We start from the raw sequence: 21,659 nt of genomic DNA, 5'->3' as shown, positions 1-21,659 counted from the left end.
ACTCAGGGCCATTCATTATCCTGGTTGCTCCCCTCTGGACAGGCTCCAATCTATCAAAGTCCTTCTTAGTCTGTGATGTCCAGAATCAAAACCCTGTACTCTGAACACAACATTCACCAGCCTCTTTGTCAGCTTCGAGTGCTCAATGAGGTAAATGACCTGAGAATAATCTGGGGCTTTCAAAAAGAATTCACCAAACATTTCTTGGGCATGATGTTCCGTTCTAGGTGCTGTTTAAGAGCCAGATCCTGCCCTCATGGAGCTTCTAGGCTAGTGGGAGAATGATTAAGAGATCATCATGCTTCTGGCTTCAGTTTTAGAGTTCATTTTTTAAAAGCAGGAAAAAAAGGAAATCTGGTGCAAGTAACTGTTTGGAAACGATACTCTTCTTGGGACCTTATGGGAAAGTAGGATAGGAAAGGATAAGAGAAAAAGCACCCCCACCCAGTATTTTGGATTCCACAAAAGCTCTTCACCAGTCCCTCTATCTTAAGACTCTTCTCTCTGTTGGTACTTATTAAGATACTCTTCATGACTTCTTTCATGGGAACCAGCAAAATGACTAATAGAGTCCTTTGGGGGTAATGACTGCCAACTACCCCCTTTTAAGGCAACCTTCTGTCTGTCTTACCTTGCTAATGAAAGCCCTCAAGGAGGCAAAGACGTGCTTCAGGGAGGCTTCTGATTGTCCATTTTTCAAAAAGGCAAGATGAATATCAAAGACTTTTTTCATCAATGGGTTGTGGCCATCATTATTTAAGAGTTGATTCTGTAAGAAATAAGAAAACAACCATCAACAATAGGCAGCTTTCTGTTCTTTTGATAAGCAATGCAGAAGGGACTTCATTAATAAAACTCCTTATCAAACTATCAACTTAGAGAAAAATGATAAAGGGCGGAGCATAATTCAACAGTATTTCGATGAGATCCTTCTTTGGGCTCTCATGTAGTGTTCTTGGTTCGGTTTTCCTGGGGTCTCTGGAAGCAGCCTTCCTTTCAGTTCAGTAATCACCACAAGAACAGCCAGGTATTAAAGTCCAAATCCTTTATTATCTCCTTCCTGGGGCTGGTCAGCTTTCTAGAGAGCCTTTCAGACCAGCCTTGGTCTCAGTGGGGAAAGTGCAGGCGGCCAGGCCAGCCACCAAGAGCCTGACTGAAGGTGAAATGAATTTGTCTCCTTGGCTCCAAGAGCTTCTAGTGCGCTTGTCTTCTCTAGCTCTCTCTCCTTCTCCCTGAGAACTTAAGCTCCTGCTTCAAGGTCTCTTATCCTCTCTGCCTCTGAATCTGGCTGAGTTTGTCCCAGTTTATAAACTCCATTATCATAGGGGTGAATCTTGTATATATTAAGTACTAAGTACATGTACTGAACTAGAGAACTGTTAAGCACCATGCTAAACTAGGTAACCATTGTCTTTATCAATTCCACTGACTTAGCACCTTATAAGAATCTTTGTTTTAAGTACAAGAGTTCTGGCCCATATTCTGTTAGATGGTAGGCCTTTTAACAAAGTGGAAGGAAAAAAAACTTGAGGATCTGAAGTCTTTTTCCAGTGCCATAAAGCAAACAAAGAGCTAATGAGAGAAAAGAAGCATTACAAATCTTTCTTTACTTAGCATACTGCCTGTAAAAGAACAATTAGTAGCTTCAATGATGGTGCAGCCAACTAGCCTACAGAGAGAAACTGGATTTCTCTATGGGAAAATGAGCGACGTAGGAGTCAGAGAACAAATGCAATTTGGGGGAGGGTAAAATGTCTACCTTGCATATGCTTTTACTTTCAAATAAGGACTGCCGTGAGGCAGTCTGTCTGCTAGTGACACTGGATATTTGTGAGTCGACAGAGATGACTAATTGGGCATGCAGAGACTGCTCAGTCTGTTTAAGTGACATCTGTAAGAAGAATAGGGTGAAGAGGAGCAGATATTCAGATTTAAAGGCAATTACTAAGTTTGAGTAAGCTTGAGTCAACTCCATTTAGATTCCTCCTCCATGACTCAAAGAGACCATGGATTGAAATGGGACAGGGAAACAAAAGAAAAAGTCAACACTTCCTCGCACTCCAGGGCTGGGACAGATCCAAAGTGAACCTCAACAGCGGAGCCTCCTCCCATGGTGCCAGATCCTCCCTTCCCCAGCAACCAAAAGCAAATGGAGAACACAAGGCCAAAGGCCCTTCTCATGCTTTGGAATGCTAACTTCTATTAAGATAAGGACAGATTTCATGTGTCCATAGTAGAAGTGCACATTGGCTCAAGTGTGTCCTTCATTCTGCTTTCCTTCCCTGTATTTCTTGAAATTTGCACCAGATTTTTCACGGCCAAAGTGAAGGGAGGAAACAAAGGACTTTCACTGGATTATTCAGGCAGTGGCAAAAATCATTTCCATTTTCATCCTTTGCAGGGTGCCTATAGCCAGCCTGGAAAGTCAGAGAGTGGCTGTGTGATTGTGGGCAAGTCATTTCAGGGCCCCCAAGCAACTTTCTAGGAGTAAGTTATAAGTGAACTGATGATTTGCATCTGGGAAGGGTGTTTCTACACTGGGAATTCCCCATACTGATGAAATCAGGAAAAAAAAAAAAAAAAAACAACAGAGCAACAATCCTATGAGATCACTGTTTCAGTGCTCAATTGAGTTTTGGCAACAAGGGCCTGAGACAAACATTCAAAAACAACTATAGTTTGGAGAAAGAAGCACCTGGCTTGTCTCCACATCTCCTTGAAGTTGCTTAAGCAAAACGACCAATGAATAAATTATGCTGTAAAAAGCTTTCTATTTAATTTTATCCTTTTAAAAAAATATACAATCTATTTTAAAGATAGGATTTTAAAACACTAGAATAAAATCATAAATTCACAGAATAGTCAAGCTTAAAGGAACCACAGAGATGATCTCGTCTAGCCACTTAAGAGGAAACCAATTCCTAAAAGGAAAGGAAACAGCTAGCTGGTGACATTTCCTAGCTCCCAATCTACTACACAGCCGACTGCCTCTGGCTTTCCATCAGCCCTCTCTGGGCCTCAGTTTTGATATCTGCAGATTGATAGCATTGGAGCCAATTCTCTCTAGGGAGCCCTTTAGGTCTTCAATTCTATCATGCCAGTTGGCTTCCATCTCCCACTCCCAGATCTCACCTTGAAGCATTGTGTAAAAAAAGAGATGGTATCCAGCACCGTGAGGGAAACCTCAGTAGCAGTGTTGCCTTCGAGGAGGGCCTGGTGGAAAATGTCTGCTTCAGATGTCCCAGAACCTACATCCAAAAAGAGATTTTTAAAATTTTATTATCCCATAAGTTTTTAATGCCTGCTGCACAAAGGAGACATTTCCTTTACTCCTCCCTAAAACAAGCTGCTTCCTCACATGACTCTGCAGCCCTTAACAGAGCTTGATTATGCCTGTGAGCTACTTCACATAATAAATGGCCAACCTTTGTAACCCCCTGATGGCTCTCTGACAATTCCTTTATTCCAAGAATTGAATGATTCCTCCATTATAACATCTTATAAAATAATACTCTCTCAAATCTATTTCACATTCCTATTTGATATTATCACTTCACATGGTGCTGAAAACCACTTCACAAGGGCTAAGCTTAGGCTGCCTTTGAGGCAGCATGGCCTTTGGGAGAGAACAGTGACCTCAGATGCTATTGTTAGACTATGAACGTGCAACAAAGCATTTAATATTTCTCAGCCCAATTGTTCGTTAGCAGAACAGGGATGTTCCTGCCTAACCCATGGCCCTCAGAGGGGCATAATGCAGTTCAAATGAAATAACACAGAAAATGTTCTGCAAACTTCAAAGCACTGTATAAATGGTAGGTGGAATAATGTAATTATGAGGACTGTTCAAGCAGTTTCATTTAAAGTCAATTATCCATTTGGGTTCAAATTCCATTACAACTTTGTATCAAAAGCTCTGCTAAAAAGCAGTGTCACTGAACTATAGAGACCATGTGGATCAAAGCATAGTATTGTCACCTCTTGTTGTTTTGCTTGTTTTTTTCCCCTTTTTTGTTCATTTTGATCTGATTTTTCTTGTGCAGCATGATAGTGAATATGGAAATATGTTTAGAAGAATAGTACCTATTTAACCTATATCAGATTGCTTGCTGTCTTGGGGAGAGGGGAGAAAATTTGGAACGCAAGGTTTTGCAAGGGTGAATTTTAAAAAATCCATTATTTGGAAAAATGAAATACTATTTAAAGAAAAAAACCAGTCTCATAGCAAGCCAATTTCAGAAAAGCCTGGAAAGATTTAAACGAACTGATGCTGAGTGAGGAGAGCAGAACCAAGAGAACATTGTACATGGCAAAAAGATGATGTGATCATCAACTGTGATGGACTTGGTTCTTCTCAACAATGCAGTGATTCAAGGCATATCATATCTGTAAAGCACTCAGTCCAGTGCCTAGCACATAGCAAACATTTAGCAGATGTCCATGGATTGGCCCACTATAGAAGCTTATCTTTTTGTTACAAATTTCTTTAAAAATTTTTTTTATTTGAAAAAAAAAAAACAATAAGAAAGAAAGAGAAAAAGAATACAAAACAAAATAAAACATGGTCAAATGTCCAACACAAATTTCTTAAATAAGATTCTCCAGATTATTTTTCATTCCATGTCCTCATGGTGCAGCTCCCTTTGGGAAATCTTAATTCTTTGGTGACTGTGGTATTCCAAGCTTTGTAACCATAAAAGCATCACCAAGAAAATATTCATATCTGTAAGCTAGGCTTTTGGTATTAAAACCACTGCCAGGTCGCTTTCCTTTGCTTGTTCACCTTTACTCTCTGGCCTAGCTCTACATGGTGTCCATCCAGCTACCTAGCATTACTACCTTAATGTTAGGTAGGTATTCTTCAGCCATTTAGTTTTTCCTGCATGAATACTTAGGCAAACTTGCTTTTTCAAATCTGTGGATGTCATTTAGGAAATGATGCAATCTTCTTGGGCTGCAAATGGAAGCATCTGGAAATTGGTTTTTGTTTGTTTTTGCCATCCATTAGAAATTTAATTTAGCTTCCAGGCTGGATGTCCTTCATGGCAAACACACTTGACAAGTTTTCATCTCCCACTTACTTGATATTAAAGTCTTATCTGATACTAAAAAAAAGATGGTCCTTAAAGCACTAATATTCCATGATCTCCTCCTCCACTCTACCTCAGCCACATACAGAGATGCTCATACCCTGGGGATCTTGCCATCACCCACAAATGTTGCAATGGGCAAAAGTTCTGAAGTTCCTTTATCTTTCCATCATCTTTTGACATGCCATTTTCTTCACTGTTTTATGACCCCTGACCCTATTTGTCATCCCCACTGATATCTGATCCCTCCAGCCTGGACCAGGCTATCACCTCTGTAGTGGCTGTATTCTTTTCTATTCCCCAACTCTACACACTCTCCTTACACTTCAGTTCTCTTGTCCCTTTATCCTATTACCACTTATAGCCTGCCAATATTTGGCTTACTCCAATCACCCATGACTTGGCTTCTATTTCTGGATTGTTGAACAAAGTTGATCAAAGTCACAAACCTGAGCTAACCAGATCCATTACAAATTTATGTTTCATAATCTCAGCCAGGCCCTCATTGTGAGAAAGCAATCCTTTGACAGCTTCCTGATCAATTCACGATCTTCTTCACCATAGTGACTTTTCCAACCCTTTTCACTTTTCAAACCTCCCATGGCTAATGTGCCACTGAACAAAGTAAGGCCATTCATGGTGGGCTCTCTTCTTTCTGTCACATCACTCAGATGCTTTCTTTTCCATCTCCTCTTTCAACCCTGTTATCAGCTGGAAATGTGGCCCTTCTCCTTGACTAGTGAAATCCCATCTACATACATGGTCCCTCCACTTTTTTCTCACCGATCTCCAATCTCTCTCTATCTACTGGCCCCTTTTCTGATGCCTATAGACACACCTCTGATTCCCCAAGCCTTAAAAAAATTCTCACATGATCTGTCCATCACTATCCCAGCTTTCATCCTTATCACATCTGTTTTTCATGACTAAGCCTTTCGAGAATTAGTGTCTCCACATCCTTCCTCTCACTTTAATTTTCTGCATTTTGGTTTTCAACCTCATCAGTAATCCAAAACTGTCACCTCCAAAGTTACTAGTGATCTCTTAATCTAATGCCCTTTTCTCAAAATCCTTATCTTTCTTAACTTCCCTGCAGACTTTGACACTGCTGGTCATTCTTTTTCTTTCATATTTTCTTCTCTCTAGATTTTTGAGCTTCTCTCCCAGTTCTACCTTGCTGATGGTTCCTTCTCAGGTTTCCTTTTCCTTTTTTTTTTTTTTTTTTTTTGCCAGATCTTTATCTGGGTCTTACCTGATAATGATGGATGTCCCCAAAAGCCCCATCCCACATCCTTTTCACCTGTACAATTTTGCTTAGTGAGTTTATCAGCTTTCATTGATTCAATTATCAACTCTACACAGATGATTCTCAAACTATTTATCCAACCTAAACTGCTTTCCTGATCATCTACTTATTGAGCATCTTGAACTAGATGTTTCATATGCAGCTTCAACTCAACATGTCCAAAAATGAACTCATTATCTTTCTCCTCCAAAATTCTCTTCTTTCTAACTTTTCTATTACTACCAAGGGCACCATCACCTTCCCAGGCCCAGCCTGTGTCATCCTCATCACTGCTAGGTGGCACTTCACTGGACAGTGCAGGATCTGGAGTCAGGAAGAGCTCAATTTAAATATGACTTCAGACACTTCCTAACTGTGTGACCCTTAATTTCCTACTTCACAGAGTTGGAGTGAAGATCTAATGAGACAATATCTATAAGAGTTCTTAGTACATAGTAGGTGCTACATAAATGCTTATTCCTTTCTTTTCCTTCCTCACTCTTTCTCATTCCTCACATACAGTTTCCAAGTCTTCTGGATTCTACATTTATAACACATAAGTGCTATATGGCCTCTGATACAGTCACTTCTGGGGCATAGGCTCATCAACTCACACTTGAACTATCATGATAGGTGGTTCTCTAGCCAAAAGTCTCTTCCCACAGCAATCCATCCTCCTCTCGATCCTCAGAGTCTTATCTTCCTGGCCCTCACTCCTTACTCTCCCCCTCCATCTACTAATGTAAAATAAACTTCAAAGGCTTCCTATTACTTTGGGGAGAAAATCTAAAACTGCCTGATTTTTAAGGCCCTTCATAACTCCATCCCCGCTTTTCCAATCTTCTTACAACTTACAACAACTTATTGTTCTTCACATACTCTGTGATTTACTAATTCTGGACTCCTTGCATTTCCTCCCACAAGACTCTGTGCATTCTCATGGGCTATCCCCAATATGTAGAATTCTCTCATTTCTATCTCGTAGCTTCCCTAAAGTCTAGACCAAAATTCCACTTTCTCCCTTAAAGTTAATCCCTTTCCTTTGTTGATTATCTCCAATTCATTCTCTAATTTATCTTGTTTCTACATAGTTGTTTACAGGTTATCTTCCTTAGATTGTGAGCTCCTTAAGAGCAGGAACTGGTTTTTGCCTTTTTTTTCTATCCTCAGCTCGTAGCACAGTGTCCTGGCATATAGTAGGTACTTAATCGATGCTTGTTGTGTCAACGTGTAGTAAAGGAAGTGCCAGATCATAAAAATCCCAAAGTGGGGTCAGACTAACCTCATTTCCATCACTACACTAATAAATCAAAGAAATAACAATAGTTGGCATGGGTAACAAATTTTAAGGTATCCAAAGTGTTCTATGTATCTAGCTGCAGGTGCTAGTTTTATATCCGTTTTATAGATGGAGAGACTCCTGTTGAGTGACTTGCTCACCCAGATCAAGTTCTAAGTGTCTGGGCATCCAGATCTGCCCGACTCCAACTCTATCCTCCTCTCCGCCATGCAACACTGTCTCTCAGTGCTATGGAATGAGTTCATCTAGATTTTAGCAAAGCATTCAACATCTCCCGTGTTATTCTTGTAAATTAGAAATGTAAATTAGAAAATCATGTAGTTAGGTGGATTTAAATATGCTTGAATGCCCGGATCAGAAGGAAGGTTCTGTGTCAACTTGGAAAGATGTCTCTAGGGGAACTATCCAGACATCTGGGCTTTTCCCTATGCTATTCAATATTTTTATCAGCATTTTGAATCAAGGCATTAATGGCATAATGATTAAATTTGCAGGCCACACAAAACTAGCCTCCAAATCACCCTGTATTTATTATGTTTGTATGCAGTTTACACTACAGATATATGTGCATATCATACACATATATATATAAATATACATATATACATACACCATATACATTATGTTTTACGTTTTTAAGTGTATGTATATGTAGTACATATTTGTTCTTTGAGGTAAAGGATTGTTTTTGTCTTTTTTTGTATCTCATACAGTGTCTGGCATACAGTAGGCACTTAATTAATACTAAATGACCTGGCTGTGGAATTAGTATGGCCCACTAATAACTTTGACAAAAGAATAAATATCCAAAAAGATCTTAATGAGCCAGAACATTGGCTAATATAAAATTTGGTAAAATTTAATAAAGATGAATATAAAATCTTATATTTGGCTTCCAAATTTCAGTTTCAAAATTACTAGGGATTGTGGTGAACTGCCCACTCAATATGAGTCAATAATGGGCTTTGGAAGCCAAAAAAGCAATTCCATTTGAGACTGCATTAAAAGATGCCTTGGTCAGGACACATCTACAATAGTGTATCTAAAACTGGATCCTGACTTCCTGGAAAACTCGATAAAATGGAGAAATTCAGAATGCAATCCAAGAGTCAAAGGCTTTGACATCACACCATGTGAGGATTAACCCAAGAAAATGAGGATGTTTAGCCTGGAAAGATTATGGAGGGAGAGCCAGCACTCTTCTTCAAGTATCTGAACAGACAAAACTAATGCCAAAGGCCCAAAGACCACTTCTTGAGTACATTCTTGTTCTGACATAAGATGGACTTTCTGAGGTCCCTTCAAACTGTGGATGCTGTCATTCTGTACTATATTAAGTCATAGGAATGAAATCTAGTCAGTGAAACAACAACAATGTCACAAAAATTCATGAATTGAAAGTGTAAAAAAGGAACCTTAATTCATTAATATTTAAATAAAATCTATGGAGGTCCAGGATTGTTGAATGTGAAAAATACCCATATGGGTCTATATAGTCCTCTATAAGACACACATGGGGTATTGGCTAGACAGCCCCAGGAAGTCAGGAAAATCTGAGTTATTTCAGAGAGGCCTGGAGAGACTTACATGAGCTGAGGCTGAGTGAAATGAACATAACCAGGAGATCATTATACACGGCAACAACAAGACTATACAATAGTCAATTCTGATAGACGTGGCTCTATTCAACAATGAGATGATTCAAACTAGGTCCAATTGTTCAGGGATGAAGACAGCCATCTACAGCCAGAGAGAGGACTGTGGGGGCTGAGAATGGACTACAACATAGCATTTTCACTCCTTCTATTGATGCTTGCCTGCATTTTGTTTTCTTTCTCAGGTTTTGTTTCCTTCTTGATCTGATTTTTCTTGTGCAACAAGCTAACTATAACTATGTATGCATATGTTGGATTTAACGTATATTTTAACATATTTAACATGTATTGGACTACTTGCCATCTAGGGGAAAGGGAAGGAGGGAAAAATTTGGAACAAAAGGTTTTGCAAGGGTCAATGCTGAAAAATTACCCATGCATATGTTTTTGTAGATAAAAAACTTTAATAAATTAAAAAAAACTGAGTTCAAGTTCCACTTCTAATATATTGTAGCTACAGGATTCTGGGCAAGTCAGCACCCCAGATAACTCTTGCTGATGTGCATTCACAAAGAATGCTTCCTCACCTGAGGCAGTGATGAAATCATAGATATGCTTCAAAAAACAAAAAAATGAGAAACAAAGATTTCCATAGACACAGAGATACATGGAACTCCATTCCTTCTGGACCATTTAAAAGTCAGGGTTCTTCTTTTTTTTGTTGTTGAGGAAATCAGTTAAGTAACTTGCCCAGTATCACACAGCTAGGAAGTGTTAAGTATTAAGTGAGGTCGGCTTTGAACTGAGGCCCTCTTGAATTCAGGATCAGTACTCTATCCAATGCACCATATAGCTGCCTCCAGGGGTCCTTGAATAAGAGTTGATTCTAATGAATCATTCCATGTACATATTATACTTACTGTGATTAAGTGTAAATGAACTTTCCAGACTACTCAGATGCTGAAGCCGGGCCTGCATCACTCCTGCCCGGTTACGCAGGGCTGGCATGGTCTGGGACTTTCTGTCTACTCCAAAGTGTTTGGACAACCAGGCATCATGTACCCTGAAATGAAGACCAGATATAAGGAGCTAGCAGTCCTCTCCGATGTTAAATGAACATCTAAGGTTTCTATCCAATAGTAATGAAGACATTCCTATTGCAGGATAGTGCTGAGCTACATGCAATCCAGCATTTGATAAACCTAAAGATCCAAGTTTTTGGACTCACTGTGAGAAAAATTGCTGGGAAAAGCAGAAAGCAAGCAGTTTGGAAGAACTATGTATAGACCAACATCTCATACCAGGATAGGTCAGAATGGGTACATGATTTAAAAATAATAGGTAATATAAGCAAGTTAAAGGAACGTGGAAAATTTTACTTGGCAGATCTATGGATAAGGAAAGAATTTATGACCAAGCAAGAGATAGAAAGCATTGTGGAAAATAAAAAGCATAATGTATGATTACACTAAATTAAAAAGGGTTTGCACAAACAAAACCAATGTGGTCAAGATTAGAAGGAAAGCAGAAAACTGGGGGGGGGGAGGATTTTACAGCAAGTTTTTTCTGATAAAGGCCTCATTTCTCAAATACATAGAGAATTGAGTCAAAAATATAAGAATATGAATCATCACCCAAGAAAATGAACTCTCTTCTGATATGGGTGATTCATTACTGATAGGACATCAGAGAGCTGTAGATAGAAACACCACTTAAACTGCCTCCTCCATTTAATCCTTGGAAGTCCTAAATTAATTTACTTGTCTTTTTCTCCAATAACATAACAACCAATACCTGAAAAATTCTTATACAACATAGTCAACCTAATAAGTGGGTGCTAGTTCTATTCTTTACCACATCAATACATTCTCCAAAGTTCAAAAACTGTAACAACTTGATAGATTCTTCAGATAAGTTAATTAAACTCTATTTTAAGACTACAATCAGCATTAATTTTAAATATACACAAAACAATTCTACCTTCAAAAAACAAGTAGTTTTACCCGAACCTTTTTAAAATAGCTATTTAAGTCCACTGGGACTTTGGTGGCAAAAATGAAAGGCTAAGGTATTGGCCCACATTTTCATCCTGGGGAGAGTTTTCCCATCTGGTGAATGAAATGAACAAAATCGAGGCAGAAATACTACTTTTCCTCTTATTATCATCTTAGATATTTGTACTTTCTTCCTTGATCTGAATCTTTTCACTCATCTTCTAGAGTATAACTTCTTAAATGTTTTTCCACTCTCCCAAGAAATTTTTACACAACCCTAGATACATGGATATAATAAAATAGGTATACAAATGAAACATTTACTGATAATAAATCATAAGGAAATGTATTTTGAAACAATTCTTTGGTATACATATAATTTAACAATTTATATAAGATGAAAGCAAATTTGCATACTGAGATGGATGGGTTTTTTTTTTTAACATAAATAATTAAATATTGGTAGAATATTTGATACATTTTACTATTGCCAATCATGACCCCTACGTTCAATTATGGGGCCCCAGATGGGGTCACAACCCACAGTTTAAGTAGCAGCAAATCTGTCAGCTCATCCTACCCTTTGGAAAAATATTAATATTTGTTCTACTGGCTATTATTATTAAATTATGCTAACATGGACCTACTGGGTAGTCCTGGCCAGTACCAGTTAATAGCATTAGTTTTCTAAGGAAAATTTTTTGATTTAAGACTGCCCTCTACTGGAATGAAATAAATAAATCTTTCAAAAGGATGAAAAACAGAAGATACTCTACCTTGCTATATTTCTTTTCCCTGTGTATCTGAAATGAAACAAGCACACTCTAGAAAGAAAAAAAACAACAGTATATTAGTAGCATTCAGCAAAATGATGTATAACCTCAGTGATTTAGCAAATCATTTTAAAAATCACATAAACTGGGTGAATATGTGCATGTGCTTAAAAAAAAAAAAAAGAACACATCTACATCCTATTACCCTACTTAGACACATAGGCTTCCTTTGAATACAATGATTTGCTATAACTAAATGTCTTATAGATATAAAATATAGCCCTTTTGGCCTATTCCAAAGCCAGTTACAACAGTTACCTCATCATATAGTTCCCTAATAATTCTTTTCTGGGCTCTCCTGCCACAATTGTTAATATCTGAAAAATACTGTTGGATCCTGAGTGTTTGCTTGATCGCAGTGGCTTATAAATCTTGTTAACTGCTACGTTGCAACAATATTTTCTGAGTATTTGTTGATGATCTTTATTCAATCAAAGATATATAGAAAAGTAATCCTCTCCCAGTCTCATCCACGAAATGGCTCCTTAGGTGTCACAACAAATCTATTTGCTTTCCAAACAGATGCAGAACAGCTGACCACTTCCAGAGCATCGTTCTCCAAAAGGCCTAGAGCACAGTCCCAAATAAACTTCTGAACTTTGGAGAGTCACTGACATCTTACGTACCAGTATGGACATTAGATTCCAGTAAGGAATCACTGGATAAGCCCACAGGTGCTCTAACCTAATCAGTGGCTTGAAGCCACTTCAAGCCTTCTAGCCAAATCACCCAGGATTTTAGTTAAATTATAAAGAATATTACTGTGGAGGAATTAAGCAATAAGCTAGTTGTCTTCGATCACCATTTGTCATGGTTCTACATATACAAAACACATTTTGAACTGCGACTTCCCACAGAGGCAACAGCAGAAAAAAATTTATCATTACAAAAGGAGCACAGGTAGAAGTTATAGAAATAACATGTACACCAGAATGACTACTTACTCTAGAAGTACGAGAATGTTTATGAGCTCCTGAGGAGATACTTTGTTCCAATAAGATAGGAGAGTGTCTAAAAATGGAAAAAATGGCAAAAATATCACACCTTGAACTTCAACTTTTTTGACTCCATAAGGTCTTTCCCACATCTTATTACTCCTATACCCCCTTCTAGCCTCCTCCCCCTGACCTTGGATAACTGATAGGGAAGGGCTGTTGTATTTTTACTGCAAAGGAAGAAAAAGAATTTGTCTTATTTGTCCATAAAAATAGAGCTGGGTCTTCCATCCCCGAGCCCCTGTTTGAGGGATTTGTGAGTAAAGTGACTCAAATTAGGAAAACTGAGACACTTACATCTGAATTCAACATTTTAAAATTATAGTTTGAGTTGTTTTAAATAATAAACACTAATGTGTACACTAATGTGTACAATTGTCACATAGTACGGAGGAAGGATTAACAAATACTTGTTGGCTAACTGATTATTCCCAGCACACTGGTGATCAACTCTCTAGACTGAATAGACTGAAACTTACCTTCAGAAATCATCTTGATAATGTACAGGTAGCACATCAGGAGGCTTCTAATTTCATACTGGTCCAGCCTGTTATACTGGGATATACTACTTCGAGTAGAACTTCTTGTCTATAACACAAACATACCTCTCATCAACTCAAAGGAGCTGCTTTGCAGGTCTTTCATAATTTTATATGAACAGCACAAGTTCTTTGGATTGAATATTTCACTCAATTCAGAGCATGTACTCACTAGTTCTGTTTGTGCAAAAATAAGAGACTGTCACAAAGGAAGACTCTGCACACACATTATATTTCACCATCATCTGAAAGCAGATGGACCCAAATTCCCAGGGAAGTTAATGAAAATTTTTCTTGGGAGTTGACGGCAAGATCTCTACAGACTCCAATTGTGGTGCTTCTCCAGCCTGATCATACCACAATAAGCCACACAGAACCATAGCATGCCATCATCGTAGCCCTAGGTTGTAGAGAGCTGTGTCAGCGGAGCATAAGCTCGGGAAGGTTCTATATAATGGAAAGTTTCTGAGTATGGTTCTGGCAACATACTAGGTCTAAAGACTAAAAGACAGCTCAGTGATATAGTAAAGAGAACAATGGGTCTGGTGTCAGGAAAACCTGAGTTTCAACCCAGTCTTAGACACTGTCTAGCTGTGTGATCTCGGGGAAATCATTTCATCTATCTGCCTCAGTTTCCTCAACTATATAATGGGGACAAAAACAGCACTGACCTCTCAGGGTAGTTGTGAGGATCAAATGAGATGATATTTGTAAAGCCTTGCTTTGTGCGGTCTGCTTCTGAATCCACAGTAACAATGGCAAACAGCAGAAAAGGATGGGAGAATGCTAAAAATCACCACTTTGGAGACCACACACACAGTTCTGAATGTTAAATGAACCTCATATATTCTAAATATGAAATTTTTGTTCAATAACTAAATAATTGAACTACCATCAGAGGAAGGGACCCACATTGATATTTCGCAACAAACAAAACCAAAAGACAAAAAGCTTTATTATGTACCAAAAGGCAACAGGAAACATTTCATGAGACATTTACTCATCATCTAGTCTTGAAGTATTGATGATAAGCTCAAACAAAAAGACCACCAGGATGACAATTGCAGCTAAGATGCCCATATCTGTTGTGGAAAATTAATAAGCAGAGAAATTCTCGGAGGAGCTTCTCTAAAAGAAGTCAGCACTTACTTTGATACTTAGTGACTTCTGGAAAGTCAAAGATGATAAAGGCTTGTAGTTTACTAAGAAAAATCAAACTTTTTATGTCGTAAATATTTTATTCGAGGAGACTGCTGGAAGGCCCTAGGCATGGCAAGCATCAAAATGTATCACAGAAATGAAACAGATTCTAATTTGACATCCAGGGGGGAAAATGGTATGGAAATTCCATCAAAATCTGCTTTCTGTATGTAATCAGAGCACTCAAAAACAACATCAAATGAGAAAGGCTAAAGATGAGATGACCCACTGTAATATAATCTATAAGGTAACATTATAGCTTAGTAGAAAGAGCAGAGGGCTATCAGAAGTCAGGAGCTTAGACACAACTTAACTGCTACTTTACAGTGACCAGCCTTGGCTAAACCAACCCTTTCCCTTTTCTAGATCTCAGTTTCTTTTCTCAAATGAGAGTGTTAAGACTAAAACTTATCTTTTTTTTTCCTTTTTTATTTTTCCCATGTTAACCTGGTCTCTGGTAGCTGGACCAACTGAAGACAGAAAAACGGCTTAGAAAGGGCCCACTTAAGGAAAACTTGATGAGTTTTTCCTCTGTGTTCTTTCCCAAAGCAAGTAGACTTGGTAAGAGAACTTCATGATACATTCTGATTCAATCACCTGGGGATGTTCAGATAAGCAATTTTAAAAGAAAACTTGAATTCTTTTTTTTTGTTCCAGTTGACTTCGTTACTATATTTATTATCCAAGAATGAAAAGTAAGACGTCTAATCAGAACTAGTTTCCCATTTTTTGTTAGAGGGAAGCAACAAGCAAGGAGAACTCAGAATGATTTCAGAAACATCAATAAAAATGTAGCCATCTTTATTATGGCAGAAATAACTCACTTAAATGTTGATTATGAACATGTTTTGTTCTGGACACAGTGCTGAAAGTCTCAGTTCAACATATTCAGACACAGTAATGATGAGGTCTAGAGAAGACAGGCAGATCTAGATTCCATTTCTGCCTTTAACACATGCTAGGTTTCCACAGGAAAGTGACTTGACCTTTTAATTCCCTAGGATACTTTATACACATTGTTAATAGGCAACGGTAGAGGGAGAGTCCACACTTGGAGTGCCCCCCCCACTTCAAAAATCAGAGATTACAGTGCATTGCTATGAACATTTTCATGCTCCCCATCTCCTCCAGTATATAAGCTCCTTAAGGGCAGGGGATACTTTGGTTTTGTTTTTCTATTGCCAGTGCTTGGCACAATAGGCACTTAAAAATGCTCATTCAATGTTTTAGTTAAATAACACCTGTGAAAAATGTAAATTCACTCCCTCGACTCCCCCCCTTCCACCAGTGACCAGCTAATACACATACTTCAAACCTGAACATTTGCTCTCTGGGACACTTTTTCATGAAACACCACCATCATGAATGACAGATGATAATAACTAGATATTTCTTTAGTGTTTTAAGCTTTGCAAACATTATCTTATTTGATTCTCACAATAACTGTGAGGTATATACTAGATGTTTTTATGCCTATTGTACAGATAAGGAATCTGAGGCTCAGAAATCTCACTCAAGCCTGTCCTGTCTTCAAGTCTGAAACTTTTCATAGTACCAGATTCTCAGAATTAGCTCTCTCTAAATTAAACTCTTTCTTAAAGTTGGGTGGGAAAGGAAATGAACTATCTACCGTGTGCCAAGTACTGCACAGATATCTCATTTGATCCTCACAACAACCTTGGGAGGGAGGCACCATCATTACCTCTGTTTTACAGTTAAGGAAGCTGAGGCAGGCAGAAGTTAACTTACCCAGAGTCACGGCGCTTAGGACGTATCTGAGGCCACATTTTGAAGTCAGGTCTTCCTGACTCTAATCCAAAGCTTTAACTATTTCTCCACTAGCTGCCAACTGATACCAACTAGGTAGTTGACAAGGAAAGCCAAAGTGGCTTTTTTCTAAACCCAGGATTATGAAAGATTAAGGAATCCCATCTTTCAAAGAAAGAACCCTTTAGACGCCACTACCCAGCCATCCTTGGGCCTGATGATTACATTGTCAGCAATGCTGCTCTGGTCAGGAGAGCTGCCAGCCACATCTGTGCTCAGAGACCCTCTGGAGTCTTCTCTTTTGAGTCCATGTCCATTGGGAAATGAGGCTCCATAGGCTGGAAAAACAACATACTTCTACATGTCAGTAAGGAGAATGAAATTGCCAAGAAATTTCCAAAGTCAGCATTTGCCTAATTTTCAAACAATATGTTTCTAGAGAAATCCTGGCAATCTAAAATGGGAAATGTTTGTAAAACATCTTAAAGCAAAGCAGAAGACGTGCCATTTGTGACTGTATCTCATTATATTCTGACACATACAGGGATATTTCAAGAAATTCCTTGGAAGGAATAACAACTCCTTGAAGAGCAGAGGTGGAAGGGACCTTAAAAACTCTTGACAGTATAGCTTGAGCTTGCCCGAGATTTCCCAAACTAATCAGGAGGGATCCAGGACGCAAACTGAGGCTCCTAGACCACCAGTCCAGCCCCATAGTCCTCCAAGCCTAAAGGAGCCCGTCTTGAACACAGATGTTGAAGCAATGAAAAAAGCGTTCTCATGAAGCTTCTCCAATGAGCATGCCCATTGTTGAAAAGTGCTTCCTTACCTGCATCTTTCTCTGCCACCAGACTTGCTCTATTTGAAGGTGAAGTAAAGCCACAGACAAATTCATCCCTGGATGCCTGAAATACAATGTAATGTCTGAGCCATTTTAAACACGTCACCACGTCAAGAATTTGTGCCAAACTGGAAATGATCTCAATGTCCAACTGCTGGAGAACAAACTATTCTCTATTAATTCGGTGCAATATTATATTCTTGTTAAAGGTGATAATTAGGAAGCACGTAGAAACTATGTCATGGTCTATATGAAGAGACAGGGACTGATCTCAGCATGAAACACACTGAATAAAACCAGAAAGACAGTTATAAAGAGGTTAGCCAAAGGTAGCAGGACGTCACTCACATTTGAAAGTAGGTCTAGAAATGGTTAATCTGTTCCAGGCCCTGGAAGCCAGGGACTGTTTTACTTTTGTCTTCATATCCCTAGTTGTTTAGTGTAATGACGGGAACATAGTAGGTGCTTTAAAAAACTTGGTGACTGAGTGATTCTACTTTGCTAGGTGTTTCATCTCAGATTGTAAGCCTTCTTTTGTATATCTGTCTGTAGTAGGAGATTACTAAGTTGATGATTTCAAATGACATTTTGGAAGAATTCCATATCACAGAAAGATGCTGCTTCATCTTAAACACAAGCACTGCAACTCCTCACATAAGCCCAAATTAACACCATCATTCCCAGAAAGCTGTAGGTGCCAGTTGACAGCTGAGGTCGTAGTGAACTGACTAGACCTGGAGCCAGGTGAATGAAGTCTACACACACGTTAACATGAGTGGTCAACTATGCTTCCCAATTAAGAAACTGAAGGGCATTCAGGGCATTAGTAGGAGAAACCAAGCCAAAAAGCAAAAAAAAAAAAAAGCAGAAGGCAGAGAAATTTTTTTTAATTATTTGGTGATCACTATGTAAAATTATGAAATAGTATCTGAGTAGTCTAGAAAGAAATTATATTTTTGAGCTAACTTGATAATGGTGGACTTTGGATTCAAGGACTAAGTTAGGGTGTTTGAGGTCTGTTGTTAAGTGGGTTTTTGACTCAACTATCCTGTATTCACTGCATGTGTGATTTGAAGAATTCTAGAATGTGCTTATTTTTAATTTATGAGCAAAAATGAAATATAACTGCCAATGAAAGAGGAGAAAGTTAATAATACATAAGCACTAAGTATGAACTGTGATTAGTGAAATTTTACTATTTGACATAAAACTCTTGGGACTATAATTTTATATTGTTTGGAATTTGGAACATAGGGACAGTTATCTGGATTGTCACGAAGCCAACAATCCATCATTTGAGGAGACAATGGCATGTGCTGCAGTCTGAGAACTGCTACAAGCGGATGTCTGTCCCTGGGAAAAGTTGAGGGGATGAAAGTTGAGAGGATGACTATTGGGGATAGAGAGAGGAAAGCCAGAAGGGAAGTCATGTAGAAAAATTGGGTCAGTTGTGTAGAAAAAAAGTGGTACAATGGATAGCACAAGGCCCAGAGTCAGGAGGACCCAAGTTCAAATCTGGTCTTACTAGCTTTGTGACTTTGAGCAAGTCATTTAACCCTGTTTGTCTCTGTCTCCTCATCTGTAAAAATGAGCTAGAGAAAGAAATGGCAAACTATTTTAGTATCTTTGCCAGATGGGTCACGGAGTCTACCACAACTGAACAACGGACAAAAAGAAAAGATGGGAACAGATTAAATCTAACAGGGCTATGTAAAGGCCTGCTTTTAAATATTTTTTAAAAGGATTCACTCAAGTATAATTGGGGAGGGGAAGAAGAAAACAGAACTGGCTGCCACATAAGAGGCACTTAGGTTCAAGCTTTTAAAAAAAAGAAAAGGATCTCATCATAAGAATAAGAAGGATATGAGTCCCACTTGATTCTGGACAAGGGATCGTGTCCGATTCTGGACAATGCAGTTCACCCTTTCCACATAATGAAGGTTGAGGGGGCTGTACTCCTGGCATCAGGAAAATCCGAATCAAATCCAAGGGCTTCCTGGGCTGCACCGAATTCTCGCTCTGTCTGCCTTTGAGGCATGAAATGTGTTCCTCCACCCTTCTATTTTCCAGTTCCACCTTGCTAAGACCTTTCCTCTGTTCATTGTCTCCAGTCTGAACATGGTTCTTAAACTGGTCTCCATCATGAAACTGAGAGCTCTATGAAAGCAAGAACTGTTTGGACCTTTTTCTCCCAGTGCTAAGCACCATAAGTGATACATAGTAAGCACTTAGTAAATGCTTGTTGACTTAATGGGTAACCTTTATTCTGACAAATGCATTCTGTCACTATCTTGTTTAGCTTCATAAAATTTGACTTACTTACCCCTTACACTTTGGGATAGTAATCAATCAGTAAATTAATTTAAATAGTACTACCATTTTTATTATATTGACTTGGTATAGCTTTGACCACAGAATCTCTCTCCACTTGTTTGTCATTCTTTACTTCTTTTTGTTGTTGTTGTTGTTGTTGTTGAGGCAACTGGGGTTAAGTGACTTGCCCAGGGTCACACAACTAGGAAGTGTTAAGTGTCTGAGACCAGATTTGAACTCTGCTCCTCCTGACTTCAGGGCTGGTGCTATATCTGCTGCACCACCTAGCTAGCCCAATTATTCACTTTTTTAAAGAGAAATTTGTAACTGTCTCTGTAGAAGTCTTGAGTGTACTGGACACAATGTTTAAACAAAGCACTGACAAAATAGAACATCCCTAGAGGTAGGCAACTGCAAGAGTGCAAGGCTGGAAAGCAATTTCATATAAGAAATAATAATAATCACCAGGCATTGTGCTAAGTGCTTTACAATTATCTCATTTGATTCTCATAATTGGAAGATGGGGGCTATTATTACCCTGTTTTACAGATGCAGAAATTGAGGCAAGTGGGTTAATTGACTTTCATAGGACTGCACAGCTAAACTGTATGAAAAATATGGTTATAAGAATTGGGGAGAATTAGTCCAGATAAGAGACAGCTTGGTGGACCGATTTTAGATGTAGGAAGGAATATCATGAGAAAGAAAAAGTAACCTTATGTTTCTTAGACCCAGATGGAAGACTAAGTCCAGTGGTGGAGTTATAGGGAGGTAGAATTAGGTCAAAACAAGGGAAAATTTCTTAACATTAAAAAGCAGAGAGCTCCCCATGTCTGGGAATATGAAAGCAGAAGGGCTTTTGCAGAAGGGGAAAGCAGATAAGCTCAAATGTCCCTTTTCCAACCCTTAACTCCTTTGGCCACTCTACTTGACTAGAAAGAGACAGGAGGGAAGAAAGGGCCCTGCCTCAGAAATGTTGCTGAAAGGAATCTGGCCAGAGGTGTCAGCTGGGACACTCAGGAAGCAGCCAAAGGACAAATGACAAACGCTGAGGCAAGCTCATCCCTCTGGCCAGACCATGAAAGAGAAACACTCTCGTGCCAATTTGGTGTGTTACTGTCAAGGACACAAAACAGCAAACCTACAATCTGGAGAAGCGGACAGCCTCCATTTAAGACAAATGTACTGATTACATCACAGTGAAAATAAGCACAAGATATGAAAAAGCCCAAGCCACTGAGCTGCTTACATGAGGTCACTGTTCCTTTTTGCCAACTGATTTGAAAAAATACTTTGTTCTACCAGCATTTAAAGAAATAAGACAAAACAACTGCAGCAGAACCAGGGAAGGCTACTCACCGAACCAGACATGGCTGTGCAGGAATACAATGTGTCTCGTCCGACTAATCGCTGAATGTTCTCTAAAAGCAGTCCGACTAACGGGAGGTAGAGCTGGGCTATTTTGGCCTGTTGGTTCTGAAAAACAATTAGAGTCCAGAGTTATAAGTGGTCACGATTTATTACAGATAAAAAGTTTGGTGCTTCATCTCTGTTTTTGTTAAAGGCTGGACAACATCTACACTATAGTAAGAACTGTGTTGATAATGAGGATTTGCATATGTTTTCTTAGGCCAATTCACATGCCCTCAAGCATAACTCCATATTATAAAAGCTGACATCACATACCTGTAAGGCAGATGTTAAGGCTGGCTGTCCCTTGGTATCTCTGTAGCTATTTTTGTCCTCTATTTGTCTTTTACCTTGATCAGCCTTATTCACAAAGGTATCTTGCGATCTTAACTCCCCAGGATAAAATATCAGACAACAAAGACTCAGGCACATTTGTACAAGTGAAAACACTTTCTTTTATGGTCGAAATCAGCCCAATCCAAGGGTAGCTACTATCT

General features: G+C 38.8%; 1 protein-coding gene across 7 annotated transcripts in view; it reads right to left on the bottom strand.

Moving 5' to 3' along the window:
- The window catches only part of DOCK11 (dedicator of cytokinesis 11), a 199,325-nt gene that overhangs the window by 35,551 nt on the left and 142,115 nt on the right, over positions 1-21,659 (bottom strand). For 5 of the 7 annotated variants that reach the window (XM_074277427.1, XM_074277422.1, XM_074277425.1 and 2 more), the window contains 9 exons: positions 21,112-21,228; positions 17,428-17,503; positions 16,797-16,936; positions 13,572-13,680; positions 13,042-13,108; positions 12,041-12,088; positions 10,191-10,333; positions 3,133-3,248; positions 632-769 (listed from right to left, as the gene is read on the bottom strand). In XM_074277427.1, the coding sequence (XP_074133528.1) occupies positions 632-769; positions 3,133-3,248; positions 10,191-10,333; positions 12,041-12,088; positions 13,042-13,108; positions 13,572-13,680; positions 16,797-16,936; positions 17,428-17,503; positions 21,112-21,228 (954 nt within the window). The remainder of the gene's footprint in view (positions 1-631; positions 770-3,132; positions 3,249-10,190; positions 10,334-12,040; positions 12,089-13,041; positions 13,109-13,571; positions 13,681-16,796; positions 16,937-17,427; positions 17,504-21,111; positions 21,229-21,659) is intronic. The other 2 variants (XM_074277424.1, XM_074277426.1) reach the window with 1 other exon arrangement.

Source organism: Sminthopsis crassicaudata, chromosome X (genome assembly GCF_048593235.1).
Source record: "Sminthopsis crassicaudata isolate SCR6 chromosome X, ASM4859323v1, whole genome shotgun sequence".
NCBI lineage: Eukaryota > Metazoa > Chordata > Mammalia > Dasyuromorphia > Dasyuridae > Sminthopsis > Sminthopsis crassicaudata.
Note: the sequence above shows the minus strand (reverse complement) of the source record. Positions and strands in the feature narration are given on the sequence as shown.